The 19,503-nt window shown below is 36.8% G+C and overlaps 3 protein-coding genes across 6 annotated transcripts; 2 read left to right on the top strand and 1 right to left on the bottom strand.

Moving 5' to 3' along the window:
• Positions 1 to 1,431: 1,431 nt before the first annotated feature.
• On the top strand, positions 1,432 to 4,565 carry LOC149000324 (mannose-1-phosphate guanylyltransferase 1-like). 4 transcript variants are annotated; one of them, XM_089140837.1, is made up of 6 exons: positions 1,432 to 1,600; positions 2,662 to 2,812; positions 2,926 to 3,053; positions 3,218 to 3,280; positions 3,351 to 3,587; positions 3,750 to 4,565. In XM_089140837.1, the coding sequence occupies exons 3-6, from the start codon at positions 2,943 to 2,945 to the stop codon at positions 4,419 to 4,421; spliced, it is 1,083 nt and encodes a 360-aa protein (XP_088996963.1). In that variant the 5' UTR covers positions 1,432 to 1,600; positions 2,662 to 2,812; positions 2,926 to 2,942; the 3' UTR covers positions 4,422 to 4,565. The 4 variants fall into 4 exon arrangements, with proteins under 4 accessions (XP_088996963.1, XP_088996960.1, XP_088996961.1 ...); XM_089140834.1 differs by having other exon boundaries at positions 2,662 to 2,851; positions 3,750 to 4,564; XM_089140835.1 differs by lacking the exon at positions 1,432 to 1,600 and adding an exon at positions 1,612 to 2,070 and having other exon boundaries at positions 2,662 to 2,851; positions 3,750 to 4,564.
• A 2,741-nt stretch (positions 4,566 to 7,306) lies between these two features.
• On the top strand, positions 7,307 to 8,038 carry LOC149000323 (uncharacterized). Its single transcript, XM_089139603.1, has 2 exons — positions 7,307 to 7,538; positions 7,624 to 8,038. Exons 1-2 carry the CDS (start codon positions 7,452 to 7,454, stop codon positions 7,954 to 7,956), a joined length of 420 nt encoding a protein of 139 aa, XP_088995729.1. The 5' UTR covers positions 7,307 to 7,451; the 3' UTR covers positions 7,957 to 8,038.
• On the bottom strand, positions 7,950 to 18,314 carry LOC149000322 (uncharacterized). The gene is made up of 2 exons (XM_089139602.1): positions 17,825 to 18,314; positions 7,950 to 8,576 (listed from the first exon to the last, which is right to left on the bottom strand). The coding sequence occupies exons 1-2, from the start codon at positions 18,035 to 18,037 to the stop codon at positions 8,331 to 8,333; spliced, it is 459 nt and encodes a 152-aa protein (XP_088995728.1). The 5' UTR covers positions 18,038 to 18,314; the 3' UTR covers positions 7,950 to 8,330.
• Between the last annotated feature and the right edge of the window lie 1,189 nt (positions 18,315 to 19,503).

Raw genomic sequence — 19,503 nt, 5'->3', positions numbered from 1 at the left:
CTATTAGTAATCCATTAGATTCAAATACTCCTAAATAGATGTGATGCGAATTCGGTTATCTATTTACACTCTTAGTAGGACTCTTAATAGGACATGAGAATTGATGATAGTCATGGCAAAAATGTTCAATCTTGAAATTCCACTTAATTGCCACATCAATGATTATGCATTTAACCATCCTATAAATAATGAAACACCTATCTCCTACCAACACATACTTTTAAATAATTAATCACCCTATTCTATATTTTACATAATTATATAAAAAGTTTTATCCCATAGAGATATAATGGAGGTACACATAAATTGACTTGGGCAAACTTCGCTCCAAAAAATATAAAAAAGATAATAATAAATTAAATTGTTACTTGACTCAACCGGTCATATTGACCTGAGTTCATTCTGGAGTTTATTTCGGAGAGTTTTTTCTTGAACAAGCTAACTATCTATACATTTATACTTGTGTAATTACAAGATAAGGTTTACCCAAAAAAAATTACATGTAAGATTATCTTTTCAATTTCTACATCTCACCATGTTTTAGGAAGGGTTGCATCAATGTTGACAAATGGGTTTCAAAAGGTTGGGGATGCAAAATTGGTAAAATGAGGCTAAACATGATTATATTTAGGTGTAATGAAGTAAAGCTTGGTGTTATCTCTTTAATGTATTTCAATTTGGTAAATGAGTATTAAATTGAGTAAGTCTAGTATGAGATAAATTTCAAATAAATACTTAAATATCTGGTATCAAAACTGACACTTTATCAAAAGTATTTGGAGTAGAGTGAAATCCATTGAGAGCTTCTTGAACTTTCGGGCCCGAAGGACGCACACCAGCCACTTGGGTTCATACTAAATCCAAGGTGTGTAAATACTAATATCCAGTCTATTTCTAGATATGATCCATCATTTTTTTGTGGTCAATTTACAAATGGCATTAATTCTTTTTTTTTAATTGAATCACAATTCTTTTATTTGATTTGTAAATGTACCTCAATCCTTGAATATAATGTTATAATACATGTCACCCATCTAAGATGCACAAATGACCTAGATGAAATTAGATGCAGAAATGGCCTAGATGAAATTACTGGTACAATTCGGGTGGTGGAGGATATTCGGTATATTCTCTCTTCTGAACCATCTTGGGTAGTTAAAAACATTTTTAGATGGGCCAATTCTGTGGCTGACAGTCTAGTTAGGAAGGCCCGTCCATGGCAAGTAGGACTGTATGGGCTAATTCCACTCCTTGGCTTTTTGAAGCTCGTAATCAACGTGTCTTGTGCTTTTCTTACCCCGTTCTATTTAAAGCTACTTTTAAGTTTTACCAAAAAAAAAAAAAAACAAAATTACTGATGTGTACTTATTAATGACCCTACAATAGTGAAAGTGGAAGCAAGAACATAATAGATTCGGCGGGAAATAATGGTGGCCTTGTTGCGTCTTCTTTACGAGTTTCGTATATTTATTCCTTCTCACCTGCAGCCGTTCTTATACCTTTAATCTCTCTATCTCTGCTTTGAGGTTTTGCAGGTGGGTCTGTTTCTACTAACCCAACGGTGGGATTCTTCAATCCTTTCAGGAATTTCAGTTCTAAGGTATTGTATCCCCATTATCTTATCACTCTGTTAAATTTCCTCTAAGTGTGCTTTTATATTTGTACATGTTGAATGTGAGAGTATTATTAAATCTATGTTAATCGTTTGTTATTATTAGAACACTTGAGCAGATTACTAAAGATCTACATGAACTTTTTTGAGACTTGAGAAGGAAGCATCTTCATGAATGATCTATAAAGGGGTCAGCCCTGTTTAGTGTTCTTCTACTTAGGGTTTAAGATTTAGAGGATTCTGTTTTTCTGGTTTATTTCGGTGCCTTTATTGCTACTAAGTGGAGTTTCCAATGAATGGCAAGTGTTAAAAGAAGTGGTTCAAGGAATTAAATAATGGGTTTGGTGATGGGGTGGTACCATGTGCATACTTGATGAAAATCTTTGCATGATTGCCTAGAGTTTAGTGATCGTATTGTGATCTTGATTGTATCTGTCTTTACTTTTCATCTCTTCCTGGTAAGCTGGGTTTGTTAACCTATCTTCTGATGCGACTAATATCTATATCTTGTACTAAAATCCCTTAGGCAGCTATGTTCTTAAGAATCTGAATGGGGGTCTTCTTCTGGAAGACTTAGGTTGAATTCTTGACTTCTTGCAATGCCAATTTTCCTTCATGAAATGTTCTTTTTTTTATTTTTTTCTGTACAAATAATTTTGCCCACTTGTTGTAACTGTTAGCAATTGTCATTGTGCTTAATTATATTAACCAAATGAATTCGACGTGGTCATTTTCAGTTTTCTTTTGTTTTCATAAAAAAAGCATTGGAGTTTAATTTGTCAGAATCAATTACCATGAAATTCGATTACCAATTTGCCTCATTGTATTAACTCAAAATTTTGTAGCCAATGGATGATGACCTGATCCATTCTGTAAATCCATTCATGTAATATGTGGGATGGTTCACAGCTCTAAAATTTTTCTTAAGCTGTGTATCTAATTCACTGTGAAGGTGTCATTTCTTACTTATCTTTCTACAGCAATTACAAAGGACTAATTCAAACTCAGTGAATGATTTATCTTTATACTTTTTTTTTCCTCTCTTCAAGGAAATCTGCTTAGAAGGCATCAATCTGATTGTGCAACAAGTCCAAATTGCAGGTAGTTGCTCTATAGATTTTGGGCAGAGAAAAATCTAGCAAAGTTATACCCGTTCCCTGCAATGCTGAGGATCCTTTTTTGGTGAAGTTTGGGACTCAGGTCAGTCTAGGAAAACTCAAGGCCATTTAATTACAACAGGTAAAGCAATGTTTCTTTTTCTGCATCTGATTTTTCATTGAGGAGCTGCTTCTAAATGCCATCACCATTAGCAGAAAGGAAGGATATCACAATGAAAGCAGTTATCCTTGTTGGTGGATTCGGTACCCGCTTGAGGCCCTTGACACTTACTAAGCCAAAGCCTCTTGTTGAGTTTGCAAATAAGCCAATTATTTTGCATCAGGTTAGCTTTGAATCTGTGAACTAATATATATCTAAAACATTTTGATGCAGATATGCTGATTTGATTAGTCAAGCTCCCCTTTTTCTTCTTGGAAAATTATATTAGTTCTTTAAGCCTGCAAATGTTTTGCTGTTACTGTCATTTAATCCATTGTTTGGTATTAGATTGAGGCCCTTAAAGATGTGGGAGTTACTGAAGTCATCCTGGCTATCAATTACCAACCACAGGTATGGATGGATGCAGTAAACATATTCAAATTGTTTCTGTTAGCTTCATATTTTGATTATGTTATCATAGGTTATGAGAAGTGTCTTGGAAGAATTTGAGATGAAGGTTGGGATCAAGATAGCTTGCTCACAGGAGACAGAGCCTCTGGGTACAGCAGGGCCACTGGCCCTTGTGAGAGAAAAGCTATGCGAGTCCAATGAGCCATTCTTCGTCTTCAACAGTGATGTTACCTGCAGGTATCCATTGACAGAGATGATTGAATTCCATAAAGCTCATGGAGGAGAAGCATCAATTTTGGTCACTAAGGTGATTCTGTAGCTCTTTGTTTGATTCCATTGCCTGTTTTGACATTTAATTCCTGGAAAACTACTGATTAAATGCAATACAAAAGATTAATTCCACTCCACCAACAAGAAAAGAAATATTAAAGTGAAGTACTAAAAATTTGAAACTACTTGATGTCAATAGGTGGATGAACCTTCAAAATATGGTGTTGTTGTTCTTGATGAGGAGACAGGGAGAGTCAGAAGTTTTGTGGAGAAACCAAAGATCTTTGTCGGTAACAAGATAAATGCTGGAATCTACCTCCTGAACACCTCTATTCTTAACAGAATTCAGCTCAGGCCTACATCAATAGAGCGAGAAGTCTTCCCTGCCATTGCAAATGAAGGACACCTCTTTGCCATGGTCTTATCAGGGTTCTGGATGGACATTGGACAGCCCAAGGATTATCTCAAGGGCTTGAGATTGTACTTAGATCAGCAAAGAAAGAATTCATCCGGAGACCTCTCTGTAGGTACCAATATCATCGGAAATGTTCTAATTGACAGCAGGGCTAAAGTTGGAGAAGGCTGCATTATTGGACCTGATGTAGTAGTTGGCCCAGATTGTGTGATAGAATCTAGAGTGAGGCTCTCATCCTGCACATTGATGAAGGGGGTCAGAGTGAAAAGCTCTGCTCGCGTGTCTGACAGCATCATCGGATGGTATTCAACCATTGGAGAGTCAGTTCTGGTCAGCAATATGGCAGTTCTTGGAGAGGATGTTCATGTTAGTGACACAATCTACCTGAATGGTGTTGTAGTTCTCCCACACAAGGAGATCAAATCACATTTTGTGAAACCAGAAATCATAATGTAAGCGAAAATATACAATCAACATGAAGTAATTCACATGGCTTAAGATCTGGGTCAGGTTTTGTATCTTTTCATTTCCAGGTGATGAGAATAGCTTCACTAAAGAGGATCAGCTTGACAAACAAACTATTTCATGGGTTCTAGCTAGGATTGATGGATTAACAAAATTATCCACATTTTTAAAAATTCAAAACTAGTTATCTTCAATGGCTGAGAATTATAATTTTCTATTATAGTATAGCCTTCCTACCAGGTTGTGAAGCTCAATTTCATTGAAGAGATGGAGACCAATGAAAGAGGATATAGAGAAAGATGCAACCCAATGAGTTGTGAGTAAATCATGGAACCACCCTTTCAAATAGGGAAATCTTGTGGTTCAAAAACTGAGCACCCAAAAAAAAAAAACTAAAAATGGAAGTGAACAAATGTGGAAAATGAGAGAATGAACGAGTCTTGCGGGTCTGCCATGTTTGCTTATAAAAATGCATTATGGAGACAGAAACATTTGTGGGTTCAATCATCTTGTATTGTTTGAGTTATAACACTTTGGTTAGAAATCTAAGAAGGAAAAGAAGAAATCAAAAGATGCAGGCCATTAAGGACAAGATACAAGACATGAGAGACATGCAGCAAGCCAAGGCTGAAGCTAAGGCCGAAGAACAGGTACCAAATATTTGTTCTCTCTAGCTGTTCGATCATCTCTAAGTATTAGGATCTAGAAATTATCATTAAATCTAGTCTTCAAAAAGAAGGTTGAGATTTTTTCCATTACGTTATATCCCTTATATTTGAAATTATATATCACCTGCAACTTAACAATAATGGGGTTAAGTGATGACTTAACATCTACAACATTTTTAAAATTTTCATATTACCCTTCTTTTCCAAATCTATTTCGATTTCAAAGAGTAAAAGAAGGAATGGTGAAGATTAACAAACCAGCAATTCGCTGATTTTCAAATTTTTTTTCCTTTTATAAGAAGATTCAGCAATGACAAATATATATTTGTTTTCCTATTTAAAACTAACAATGTAGGAAGGAAACCTTTGCAATAGAAAAAACTTCAAGGAACTCAGAATGTAGTTCGGCTCATAAGATTATTCCCCCTTTTGCAAAGTTCATACTCTAGTCTCGGGGCCAGGGGCAAAGCCCCACCTATGTTAATTATATAAAAGCTCCCCTAAGGATGTAGTCGTGGTGCGCGTAAGCTGGCCCGGATGAACCTTAGATCAAAAAAAAAAAAAGTTCATACTCTAGCTTTTCAAGAATCTTAACATTACTACGATGTTGGAATCACTGATTAGCAAGGTTTAAAATATCGGTATCAAGTATCGTATCAATTACATGTTTTTAAGAGACATTGTTTTGTATCGATTATTATATCGTATTAGCCAATGTATTTCAATGCAATCTAATAGAGAGACATATCAATGTGTCATATTGGTTGTATTCATATGGATACATATCGACTAGTATCATATTGTATAGTGGGGTACTTTACCTTGCTTGGGTAGGAGTTTTTTTTTCTTGAAAGCTTATCATTAAATGAAGGGTGGTCATGTGTGCAGGCTGAGAAAGAACTTGCAAAGGCTAGATTGGATGTTGCTCATGAGATAAGGAAGGCAAAAGAAGCAGAAGCTGAGAAGGATTTGCATGTCATAAAAGCTGCAGAGAGGGTTGATAGGGAGATTGCAAAGCACCAGGAGCTTGGAGGTGAAGCACCCATTGTTGGAATTGCAAACGAACGCCAAGGCAACCTTCCTCTGAGTTCTGGTGGAAGCCCAAATCTGGGAGCTATGGGCACCCCTGACAGTAACAGTACTAGTGGCATTTACACACCTGGGAACACTAGCAATATGACTTACACACCTGGGACTCGCAACCCTAAGCTATTTTCAGATTAAATCTTGGAGAAAGGCTTGCAGCAAGAGTTTTGGCAATGGAAGAAGTACCATTTTTGCATGTTAGAACTCATTCTTTGTTATTGTTAACTAATATAATGGAATTGTCTAATTAATTTATTAATTGCTTGTTATTAATTATTTTTTCATGAGGTTTTCATCATATGAATACTTAAGGTCGTGTCAAATAATTTGTAATTTTATGTTTTGTTGTCCTTTTTTGATGTGATAATTTTTTTTCCCTTTGAGGATAATAGTAATTTTATTTATGTATTTTAAAAATGTGCATGACAACAATATTTTGTGTAAGAGACCCAAAAAAAAAAAAAGAGAAATTCAGTTTTGAGAGGATAATTTTCTTATACAGTCTTATCCCAGTAATTTTCAATTAAATTTCTCTCGATTCGTAGATCTTCTACTTATCTCTATTTTTCTCACACCCTTCCACCAAAAAGGGGGACTCACCTCTTAACATTAATAAGTCTAATCCTTTACGCTTTTAAGTAAGAGATTATGCTTCCCTTTGCGCCTCTCTACTATAAATTTAAGATCGAAACTCATTCTGAAACACAGAGAAAATGAACCAAATGAACCTCTTTCAAAAATATAAAAGATAAATTACAAATTACCAAAAAAATTTAGTACAAACGGTTTTGTATATGAAGAATGAAGACATTGCCCGCAAGGGTTGAACCCATGACCAGTACCGAATTACTGAAACCATACCGATTGACACCCGAACCCAAATTCCTCCAATTATTTCTCTGGCTAAAATCAATCGATGAGATAAAGATAATTTTATTTGATCCAGGTCTGATCAGATCATGATGATATCCTCTGACTGTGCAAAAGATATTTTGCTCTGAAACATGGTGCAACGTGGCACCAATAGTAACCTATATCTTTGCATGGGAAACACGTCAACCACCACGTGGCACCAATATAGGAGAGGAAGCAATCGCTCATGTTGGGCTGTAAAGGGTGGAGTAGACCCAGATAAGTACTTGGATCTGGTCAGAGTTGATCTTCACAGGCAGTGCATCAGAACTACTGGTAAAGAAGACTTCCGTTTGAATCTGTTTGACCTGAGCTTCTATTGCAATTGATAGGGAAGTAGAACACAGAAGAAAAAATGCAAGCAGCTAAGGAAAAGGTGAGTAACATGGCCAGTGCTGCTAAGGAGCACGTTAACATTGCTCGTGCCAAAGCTGAAGAGAAGGTAACCTCTCTCTCTCTCTCTCTCTCTCTCTCTCTCTCTCTCTCTCTCTCTCTGTATAGTGGGCTTTATTGATGATTAAATGCAGGCAGAGAAGGCCGCTGCGAGGACACAAGAGGAGAAGGAGATAGCTCATGAAAGGATGAAAGTGAAGGAAGCCCAAGCTAAGATGGAGCTTCACCAAGCCAAAGCTGAGCACAAGGCAGAGCGGTTGGAAGCGAAGCAACACCCTCACCTCTGCTGCTGCGGCGGCAGCGGCGGCGGCCAACATCTCCACCACCACCACCATCACCACGGCCAATACCCGGTAGCCGGAGAGCACTATCCCACCGTTACAGGAGCGGCTCCGACGACCGGCACTACCGGTCATGCCACTTACCCACTTGGAGCAGCATACCCTCCTGTTAACAAATACCCCTAGTCCAAAACCGCAACTCTCGTTTGCGTTTCTGGGACCATGCTTGTTCTATGCTTTCTATTTAATAATAATATCGTTTGTAAAAAATGACACAAGAATCTTATAAGTTGCCAATGCCATGTCAATTGTGAACTGATGTTCTTTGATGTTCTATTTTCATTCTTTCTGGGGTCATACAGTTCTCATTGCGTGGCTCTATATCCAGGGTTGCTGTTCAGCTAGAAACCATTTCCTGATTCTTTATATCAAAATGTACAAACCTCAAGTCTTCAACTTCAAGTAACAGAATCAATTGAAATACGCTTTCTAGGAAAAAATAAATTAGCAATTGCACCTTCAGTGCTCCAGAATTCAGCAGATTGTTTTGCTGCAAATCCCTATACCAAAAGCAGTCTGCCCTGGAATTCCACACTTTGATTGATTCTGCCATCGATGGCCATGAATTGATTCCTCACCTTAGCTGGTTGTGCATTGTATTTCACCTCAAACTTCGGTAATGGTAATGGTAATGGTTTATGTTCATCAGCAGTAGAAGGCACTTCTGGGAAGATCTCATTGAGGAACTCATCAGCAACATCCCCATCTTCATCTATCCTCATCCTTTTCGCAAACCATCTCATGCCCTGATCAAAATGGAAATGTGAAGGTCCTTGCAATAAGAACTGCTGTGCAATAGACACCATGCATCTTTCCAGGTAACAGAAATAAATGAATTACTGTTGGACAGAAAAATATAACTGGAAATAGTGTTCTATTAACAACCAATTCAGCATAATAGTTATCAGCATTAGCATATAAAGTGTTCCACTGACCTAGTAATTTTTGCTAAGAATCTGTTTTGATACCTTAATCTCAGACTACAACTGTAGTCAACCCAACTATTGCTAAGTATTACTCCTGAATTCTCTTGAATGCATCCAAATCTGCTTCTATAGTTTCCCCTTCAAATGATCATCCATATCTAACATCTCAAATCCTAGCTCGCCTCATATAGTGTAAAGAATAATACAGAGATGCACCAAAAGCTCTTTTGCAATTCGTGCATCCAGCTCTTGTCTGACAATCATCAATTCAATCCTCTACTATTCAACGAAATTTCCCTCTGCTATTAATAAAAAGTACCCAGTCTCTAGAATCATAGAGAACAAATAATTTTTATAAAAAAATGCAGAAATTATCCTGCTTTTCTTTATTCCTTGCCTTGTGGACCTGCATTGTTTACAGGGCCACTATTCTTTCCACCAATAAAATTCTGACTAGTAAGAGATTATAAATAAAAATAAAAATAAAAACAACCATGTCGTCAGTCAAAGAAATGATCCTTCTATGATATCCTTCTATGATATCTATGGTTCATTATTCCACTAAACCTTAAAATCCATTCCAATTTTTCTTGAAGTTGCATTCCTCACACAAGTCAGCCTTATCCCAACGCTACATTGATCCTTGCCCTCCAGCAAACCTCTATTTTGGGTCATACTTGATACAAGGCTTAGCCATACATTCATTCATTGATGCCTCTCCTACGGGGTCAACCATAATATGATCATTCCTTATTTATCCTTCCAGTTTGGCTATGCACCCATTTCAAACTTCCCTCCACTATACGGAGTCTATTTAAATGATGCTTCAACATTCAACATCATACATAATAATTGGCTGTATGATATCCTATAAAATTTCTTTCATGTTTTAAAGGAATACGTCAATCACAAAACAGTCAAGATGCACCTCTTCACTCTATCCTCCTGTTTTAATGCCTCACAAAACACCAACCCCTGTAACCCCTCTATTATTTATAATTGAGCCCAGCTACCTAATCACTTTACAGAATCCCTGTCTCATCAATTTTCAACACATTGTTATCCTTCATAGTGTGACTAAATCTACACACCATTTATTATAGTATTGTTGTAACTATCCTAAAACCTTTTGATTCCAAGGTAGATCCTCATAACTCAAACTTAGCACTAATATATGCTTTTGTGTTATGTAGCCAAACAATATCATCAACGAAAAGCATATACAAAGGAACCTCATCTTTTGAATGCCTCTAGTCAAATCATCCATGATAAGCACAAACTAAACAAGGGCTTAAAGCTTATCCAAATTGTATTAGGAAACTAACTGATTTGAAACCACCCTACCTAAATACGACTTAAGCAGGTTAATATGCATCTCATTTTTACAAAAAGACAAATTGCACCCAGATATTCCCATTATACCATTATAGATATCTTTAATTATATCCATATAATTAGTATAAACAATTCTCCACTAAGAAAGGATAAAGTTGAATAGAGTTTTTAGTTTCTCACTTGAAAAGGGTGACTCTGCAATCTGTTTTTCATACCCCTCCAACTATTCCCATTTCCTATCAGGCACTCCACCACTGATCTTTTTTCTACATACCTATGATTTGTATTAATGGCGTAATGCCATCTTGCGGGATGTAATTAGTTCATTACTCAAATTGTCTTCACTTAGAACCCAAAGAAAGAAGAAAATCTTTCAGTCACTCTCCTTAGCAGTCTCATCCCTCGTTAGTACTTTACCATCTTTATCTTTAGTACATCACCATCTTTATTTTTAGTACATCATAATCGGTTTAGATCTCTTCTTTTCCCTCCTTTTGGCCAATCTTGAAAGTTCTTACCCCTTCCTTTATGCTCAGATGTAATAAAGATCTTCCTATTTCTTTTGTTTTTCCCACTATCTTCTTGGCTTCATTTTCAGAAATTTTATGAAATTTTCAATCTTCTACATCCTTGGACCTTGGCCATGTCTTGGAACCACCTTTTTGGTCTTAATGGCCACTTAAACCTCACTATACCACAACAAAGTTTCTCTACAGGAATGGCATTTTCCTTTCGATTCACCGAGTACATCTTTGTCGACCTTAGTGCAAGTAGTGATCTCAATCCACAGCATCATACTGTATCCTCAATGTCTTTCTTTCTTTCATCATTTTATTAGAAAATGATTTCAAGGTACCTCCTTTTAATCTCCACCACCTTATCCTGGGGCAAATAAGTTCCTTGCTTACAATTCTACATGGTGAGGAATCTGTGACCACCATGGTACAACATTAATTCCTTGCACGATAATCTATCAGGCGTTTTAAATACAAATAAATACATTTGGCAACTAACATGCCCTTTTTTGAAGATAATCATAACTCCTCTTTTCAAATAAAGTGTCAGTGATGGATGTATCACAAGCCACAGCAAAATCTAGAGCTGAGATGTACACTTCATGTCATTCTTTAAATCTTTATTCACTACCATGTTCACTTCACTTCTATTAGTTTTATTCCCCCGTACACAAGAAGTTTAAAATTATCCAACTCAGTTTTTCAACCCTTCTGTCTTGTCTCTTGAATATGATCTACATTAATCCTTTTCTCGTCTTAATATCTATCAACTCTATAATGTTACATGTTAAAAATCCAATATCCAAGATGCTAACCTAATCCTATGTTTTGGAATAGTTTCCTCAGGGGCACTCATTCATGGTGTGAGAACCCTAGCCTAATTGTCACCACATCTGAGCACTAATGCGGCATATCTATTACAAGGGACGCCCCTAGGTAATCTTTCCTCACTTTCCACTAAACCTTGATCATAGTGTAGAATATCCCTATCAGACCAAGCATAATGCTGATAATACAAGAGTCCAACAACTCCTATATAAAGGGTTTGGCTAGGGGTTTACTGATTCCAGCAGCCGACCTGACACAATGACCTCCTTCTATCCCGACTTGGGACTGGCAGCAAACACTAGCAGAGTTTTGCACTATTCACACTCATCTCAAAAAATATACCCAAGATCATGTGATCTGTACATAGCCAAGTAATTAGACAAAGCATCAACCCCGCAAAAACAGAGCATGTTTCTTAAACTACAAGAGTGAGATGATGCAACTCTTCTGTGCACATCCATAACCTACAACTCGAGCAAGACATATCTAGAACATTATTGCTTAAATCGTCTCTAAACAAATTTCCATAACTTGTAGTTGAGTTACAATGCCAATAAATTCAGGATGGACTAATACACATGCATCATTTGTTGAATAGACGGTGCTCCTTTAATTAACACAAAACTCAGTGCCTTTCACTAAAAACAGCTACGATGTAAATAACATTGGATATTCATATAGAAGTAAAATAGAACTTCTTAATTAATAAATTTAGAAAAAGAGAAGCACAAATAAGTTTTAGTAGCTACTGATCTTCAAAGCAACCAAACAGCAATGAACTCGATCAAAACCCTATAACCTACATTACCAAACCCCCTTTTCTATTATTGACAATGCATATAATTATAGAATCATGAAAAGGATGATGACGCAATACCTGTTTTGAAGGCCGACTAAGTTTATTCCATGACACAACATTCTGATTACATGTTAAAGGCCTATAACATCAATTCATGCCACATTAGAGACAGTTAAAGAATTCCAGGTAAATTTCACCATTCACTCTCAACTTCTCTAACTCCAGAACATTTTTCCAAAAACACATCCTAAAGATCTATTTCTTGCCATCTGATACTTCACATCAAAATCTTCCTATTTAAGTATCTACAAAACCAAACAGAGGACTTTACGAAACCAAAGATGAAATTCCACTGAGAACAGCTCAATGAGAGATGAAGTAAATTGACCATATATGAGATCATAGTGGAGTTTCTTCTAGATTTTAGGGGTTCATAAGGAATTCAAATCTCCTTTTATGCTTAGACTTTAAAGCCCTATTTTGATTATTGTTATGTTCAGACTTGAATTGAATATAGTACTAAAACCTTTTTTAAACCCTGTTGGACAGAAAGGAAATTTCCAAGATGCCAACATTTTGGTGAGCTGGAAAACTATGAGTATTCCTTGTGATCATTTTGGGGTTAAGCGTCAAGATTTTGAAAGAACTGCGCATTTTTTAAGACTGGAAGTTCAGAAAGAGGTTTTCAAATTTTCCGTAACATCGCATCCTCACTTCATCATAGCATCTTGTTTCGGCCTGGTCCAAAATTTGGTGAAATTCTGAACTATGATTATGAATAAACTGCTGGACAGTAGATCTGCTTAACCCATCTATCACACAGCTCCTTTCTTCCATCAATTCTCCCCACCCTTACCTCTATTCGTCTCATTCTCTTGGGTATCTAAAGTTCTACCCTCCTCAACATGGTTGTCAAGATGTAACCTACGTATCCAAGTGCCCTTTACTGGAGGGGCAAAGGATACCCTGTTAAAATCTCACTGAGTCCTTAACATCCAAGTCATCCTCTTAACTCCTTGGATCCTGCAGACACCACGACAACTATCCTCTGTTTAACCACGTACTGGAGTGCACCATTGTTGTGAAGATGTTGTCCAGGCACCCAAGCAAAATCAAAGGGTTTGAAGGCATCAATGTGTCTTATTTGAGGCAGGAAAGGAGTCCCCTTGGTCACCCAGGCAACACCTAAATGTCACTCAGGTAACTTAACCCACCTTGTAACCTAGGCAGCCTTATTATTATGTGATCTTCTTTTCTACATCTTATATTACATAAAGTTGTGGTGAGGTCCAGAAGGGACGAAGATAGTATCAGAGATGAGGGGAGGGGTACTCACATAAGAAGAGGGAGGAGAAGCGTACACACACATAGCTACACTAGCTGCCAAAACCGTAACTCAACTATTTTAATCTATTCAATTGATCACAATGGGGAATTATATCATATAAAAAAGTGATATACCCTGGGCATGTAAAAGGATGTAGGTGCACAAGATTTCATGTTCCAGGGAGAATCGAACACCACCATATGCACCATCACAATATTTGAGAAATGGAGAATTCGACAAATACATAATCACTAGAGTGAATAATGATCTGATGGTTGTTGTTTTATCTCTACTGCAGATCAGGAGACAAAATTGTCGCTTTCCCTTCATCAAAAACCAATAGAAAGCTTTCCATTGGGCAGTCAAACTCAAAGCCTGAGCACAAAAGAATCAATGGCCAAATTGGTATTCAGAACCATTATGACCCACGGATTTAAAAAATAAATACATAAATATATAAATAACTATATATATATATATACACACACACACACACACACTAAAATTAAGGGGTTAATATGGTAAAACTAATGACATGGAAGAATCATAATGGACGGAATCTGGAGGGTTTCTAAAGCAAACCGAAGAGAAGGAAAGAAGGCTGTCACATATTGGTTGGAGCACAAACTTGGAAGAAAATAAAGAATAAAATAAAATAATAAAGAAAGGAGGGGCAATCATGGAAAGAAGAAAGCTAGCTAACAAATAAGTAGGAGAGTGGGCTAATTCTAGAAATAGAAAAATAAAGTAGAACAGATAAGACTTAAGTGGGCATCTAACAGAACAGAAAAGGCTTTAAGGAATTTATCTTGTTGCACAGAAAGAGCTGTTCGATAACAGAGCGAAATTTGCAACTTCTCTGTTAACCAGCGCAAAGGAGGAAGAAAAGTCGGAGCCAATCTCTGCTAAAGCAAGATTAGCCGTCAAAAAATCAAATTTGAGTTCTCTGCCACTCATTCTCTCTTCTCTTCTTTGATTGAGGTCAGGATAATGAGGGAGTGGGACACCATGAAGATGGTTATACATTTCTGGTTTGGTTGGTTTTGATGTTAGGGTGATGGGTCTGAGTGAAAGATACCTTTTCTTTCTGCGGGGATTGAAGGATTAGGGTTGATGGTGAGCCTTGGTGCAACGTAAAAGATTGTTCCATAACAACCGAATGATCAAAAGTTCAAGTCTACAAACAGCCTACAGGAAAAAGCAAGGACAAGGCTGCATATATTATGACCCTTCCCAAACACCACTATAGCTAGAACCTCATGTGCTGGGCAGACCCTTGAAGGATTAGTTTTGCTGTTAGATGGGACTCTGGGATGGTTGAGGAACCAACAGGGATGAGGTAATAGGCAGTAGGAACGGATGCTTTGATGTGGAAGCCGAGGCCTTTTTTTCTTTTTTTTTTTTTCTTTTTTTTTTTTTTCCTCTTTTTTTTTGGGGGGGGGATGGGGGGAGGGTTGGGGGTTGGGGGTTGGGAAGGGGTGTTATCAGCACTTGGAAGACGTGCACCATTAACTTAGCAAGCAACAAGAGAAATAATGGGAGAGGAAAGAGATAGGTTGATGGAGAAAGATTCATTTCCTTCAGCTGCCATACCAAATTTGTGAAGAGCCAGAAGAGAAAAGGTAATATCAGAGATCAAGGGGAGAGGAGAAGTTGCACAAGGAAGGGAAGAAGAGGACAAACACAGCTACAAAGGCTACTCGAGCCATAACTAAACTACTACATTTTATTCAGACTATACTTCCAGCAATAGGAATTAAAACAAATATAAACAGAAAAAGGGAGACTCCTAAAAATAAGACCAACCCTCTAACTAGGAAACTAACTAGAATAGTTGAGAAACAATATATTCCACGTGGCTAACTTATAAAAGAAAAAGAATTAAATAAACTAAAAGACATTTGAGGGGAAAAAAACATATAATCCTAAAATCCTAATAAATAACAAAAACACAATCTGGACCCGGTTCATCTCCATCTGGTACCCAACTGAGTTTGGGCCAATCCAAGGTAAGGAGTGTGCATAAAATTGATTCTAATTCTAACCCTCTTATGGTTCTTGATGCATATGCTTATATTATATTTTATGCTTTGTCTATTCTATACTGATTTTCTCCTACTCATCCCATTACCAGAATGATTACCTAGCATTGTATCAATTATCTTCCATGTTGACTTTAGACGTGGCATTCTGGCATACAAACAGAATTTTATAAAATATAAAAAAATAAAAAAAAGGGCGTACCAGTGCCGAAGCTCCCACACTGTGGGGTCTGGGGAAGGGACTTTCTAGGCAGCCTTACCCCTGCTTTTTGCAGAGAGGCTGATTCGAAATAAACAGAATTTTATCAATGCTATAATATATATTATGCTTCCAATGTTACCTAGTTGCCTTGACAATGATAACATGCACTGAAGTATACCCAAAAAACCTGACTTTATCTTCTTCCGTAGAACTGGGAAACAATCCATCCTAGTATTTTCAGTCATCAATCTCCACTATTCCATTCAAAAGTTCAGCAACTGATTTGCTAACCTAGTCTCTAGTAAAACAGTTTTCTTCTGATGCATGATGAGAAATCTTTTATTGAAGAAAAGAAAAGGTAGCAAAAGAAGAAATAAGCACATGATAAGATATTATTGTTAAAAGGGAGGGGAGATAGAGGGAAACATACTTACAGCAAAACAATTAGGAAGCATTAAGTGAAGAAAACCCTTGTACAAAATACTAATTCAAAACTATCTGATTGGGACAAGGAAGAGAAAAAAACACACCAGTAATGCATTATGATCACATTAATCAGATCAACCATTTCACAAGTCGAGAAAGCTTGCTCCAACTAGTAATAGAAGTATATCCTAGGAAAAGCCGGAGTTCCATTAATCAAAGACAGATACATAATAAACCAGCTAAAAGAGGCAATGGAGCTTGATCCATCATGGCTGGAATGGACACCAAATTTCATTTTTAGAAGTATAAACACCACATATTTAGGTAGAAATTCTGAACAATGAACTTTAATATCAACCACAGCACAGCATTCACTCTGCTGTTTAACCAACTCCAGGATTCTATAATAAAGAAATTACGAAACTAACAATAAAAGTGATGTTCCAGACGGATATATTGCCATGGGAAACTTCTATTAATGGCATCAAATCAGGAAAAGATGGAATCACGAAGGATCTTCTAAATGGCTAAAACTGAAATGATGCCAAACATTTTCTTTCCCTTCTAAATGGCATTGAATCAGGAATTGAGAACTCTTAATAACACCTAAATAATACTAACTAATAATAAATTATTTCCTGTACTAACTTTTTCTGTAGGAATTTCAGATTCTGAGCCCAAGTGTTCCAAGAATTTGATTACGTTGCAGCTCTCGTTCAAGGACCCAAAAAACGAACCCATTTGACAGCAAGAGGACTTGTGATCCAAGTGTTCTATTACTTTGTAGGTACTGCATACATCATACTGCAAAATCACACTGAACCATGATACCAAACAGATGGCACCGAGAGGTAATACCAAAGCCTAATTTTGTTCGCTAGGTATTTGTTCTATTGCAAAAACCCTAATCTATGTTTTCTTTTTTTAAGGAAAAAAAAAAAACCCGACTTATAGACAACAAATATTCCTTGCCAACACTCTTCTACCACTTGTTGGAATGACCCTACACAGTTTCAGGCCCATTTCAATTGTTCTCCATAATATGGTTTTCCCCCTTATCCTGCAATCCTAAACTTCTTAATCTGTTAATAATCAAACCCGTTATAGATTATAAACCCCACTAACTGAAATCAAGTTATTTCCCATTTTCTAGCATGTTTACTCAAAACACCACTTCAATGGTAGAATGATGCCCGAGAGAAGTCATTGTTGCCGAGCCAAACAGTAACGAATGATTTTCGACTTAGCAATTCCTCCTCCCCTGTTCTAGGGATAAAAAGTTTGAACGTCCATTGATTTGGTCATAGTCAATAGAAATAATTTAGCAGCAGGACGCTTCTCCGAATCAGAACAAATTAAAGTGGATTCCCATAGGAAGTCAACCAAGGCACCCAGTTTTTGAATTCATCCCGTAATTAGACCTTGGGAAACACAAACAAAAGAGAGCGCTTACCCGATTTTCCCAAGTTACCGAACATAGAAATTAACTGCAAGAACATAGAAATTAACTGCAAGCACTAAAATAACCAACAAATTCGAAGAAGAATGGGGGAATTCTGTGACCAAATAAAAGAAAGATAAGAAGAATGAAAACCTGAACTCCGCCATCGTTGAGATCACAGGGGGTAAGAAGGGGACCCAAGAACGATCTATCAACGGTAACTTGAGATTGAACACTGAACCCTTTGGTGGGTCGACGAGTTTCTGCCTTATCTTCATGATGATGCTTTTCTGAATCTTCGTCTTCATCGTGAGCATCATCTTTCACAAACCCAAATATGCCAGCTATCCTTCTGAAGAATCGCATCTCGTATGTAATTGAACACACACAAACAGAGAGAGTTGATGAGTTGTAACTCTGTCAGAGCTTTGATGGATTAGACTTGAAGAGGATTCGTTAATTGCTGATTCCAACGAGAGCCAAAAAGACGAGAGAAACGGATGATGGATCGAAGTGAGAAGAGCAGTTCGGGTGTGAAAACGTCTCTATGAATGTGATTATTATGTTGCTTCTGAGTTGAGTTCCAATGGACACAGAAACCCAGAGCACATATTTTGGTGTATAAAGATTAAAGAAATGGGAAACCCACCAAAACTAGAGAAAGATTTTTCTTCACTAAACAAATGGATTTAGAGTTTGCTGTTCAGCCGCGTGTCTCCTGCGCATAGAGCCAATGGGGGTAGCATATGTCATTTTCCTAATTTAGGGGTTGGAATGGTCATTTTCACTCCAATAATTGATTAGGTATAAAGTCAATCAAATTGGGATTCTCTATATCCACACATTCGAAAGGAGACTCACCTCTAAACGTTAACAAAGTGAATTCTCACCATGAATATATAGCGGTAGAAGTCGGGACGAGTTTGAATCACCTCCCAGTTAAGGAGAACAGTGATCTCCTGACGACTTCGAACCATATAGAAAAGGAGTGGACCGACCTATAGTTATTAAAGAAAAAAAAAATTAAATTTCTCAATATCCCACTTTGTACTACGTGGTTCGGTAAAACATTGTTCTCCCCTGGCAGGGAGGTGCTCTGGATTCTATCAGAATAGAGTTATCATTAAGCTTAGAAAGTAAAACAATCTCACTCCACACTGGAAGGGACTGGACCCTTTGCACACGATTGATCAAGCAACCATGCATGCCCCATGATCAAACAATTTTGATGCCTCTCTATAAGGGGAAAAAAAAGATTATTGATTAATAATTAATTTAGTTAATTAACTAATTAGATGATTGGATAAGATCAATTGATTAAATAAATTAAGAGAATTAGATAGATGAATGGATAATAGTTCTCCTGTGTGGTCCAGATTTTTCTTTTTATATATTTAAGGTGGCGAACGAAGAGATAAAGATAAAGAATATGCTCCCCCCTTTATTGGTGTATACTTTCTCATTCATTTATTTTTTAAAAGAAAACAAAATACTATTAATTAACATAAGAGAACATCATTGCATGTGTTTGGGTAATACTATATTCGCGTCCTATTATATTCGGATGGATTCAGTCAGATTTGGATAATATCCTATTGATTTTCGGAGGGATTCAGTTGGATTTGAATGATAATCGGATAATTACTTTCCTACGTAGATTCTTTTAAATGAGCATAAACAGATTGAATACAAATTTTCGACTTTTGTTTACATCTTTACCATTTTATTTGTGAAACTAGATTTGAAATTTAAGAATTTAACAACTTTGATAACTATTTTAATAAAAAATCTAAAAAAAGGGTCACATATCACAAGTGTAAAAAATTTACAAA

Source organism: Hakea prostrata, chromosome 11, assembly GCF_041222555.1.
Source record: "Hakea prostrata isolate BN-2017 chromosome 11, UWA_Hpros_2, whole genome shotgun sequence".
Classification (NCBI taxonomy): domain Eukaryota; kingdom Viridiplantae; phylum Streptophyta; class Magnoliopsida; order Proteales; family Proteaceae; genus Hakea; species Hakea prostrata.
Note: the sequence above shows the minus strand (reverse complement) of the source record. Positions and strands in the feature narration are given on the sequence as shown.

Coding starts and splice junctions, on each gene's coding strand:
- LOC149000324 (XM_089140837.1), top strand. CDS start 2,943: ATGAAAGCAGTTATCCTTGTTGGTGGATTCGGTACCCGCTTGAGGCCC. Junction 3,281..3,350: donor CTATCAATTACCAACCACAG/GTATGGATGGAT, acceptor ATGTTATCATAG/GTTATGAGAAGTGTCTTGGA. Junction 3,588..3,749: donor CATCAATTTTGGTCACTAAG/GTGATTCTGTAG, acceptor TGATGTCAATAG/GTGGATGAACCTTCAAAATA.
- LOC149000322 (XM_089139602.1), bottom strand. CDS start 18,037: ATGCGATTCTTCAGAAGGATAGCTGGCATATTTGGGTTTGTGAAAGAT. Junction 8,577..17,824: donor TCAACGATGGCGGAGTTCAG/GTTTTCATTCTT, acceptor CATTTTGATCAG/GGCATGAGATGGTTTGCGAA.
- LOC149000323 (XM_089139603.1), top strand. CDS start 7,452: ATGCAAGCAGCTAAGGAAAAGGTGAGTAACATGGCCAGTGCTGCTAAG. Junction 7,539..7,623: donor GTGCCAAAGCTGAAGAGAAG/GTAACCTCTCTC, acceptor GATTAAATGCAG/GCAGAGAAGGCCGCTGCGAG.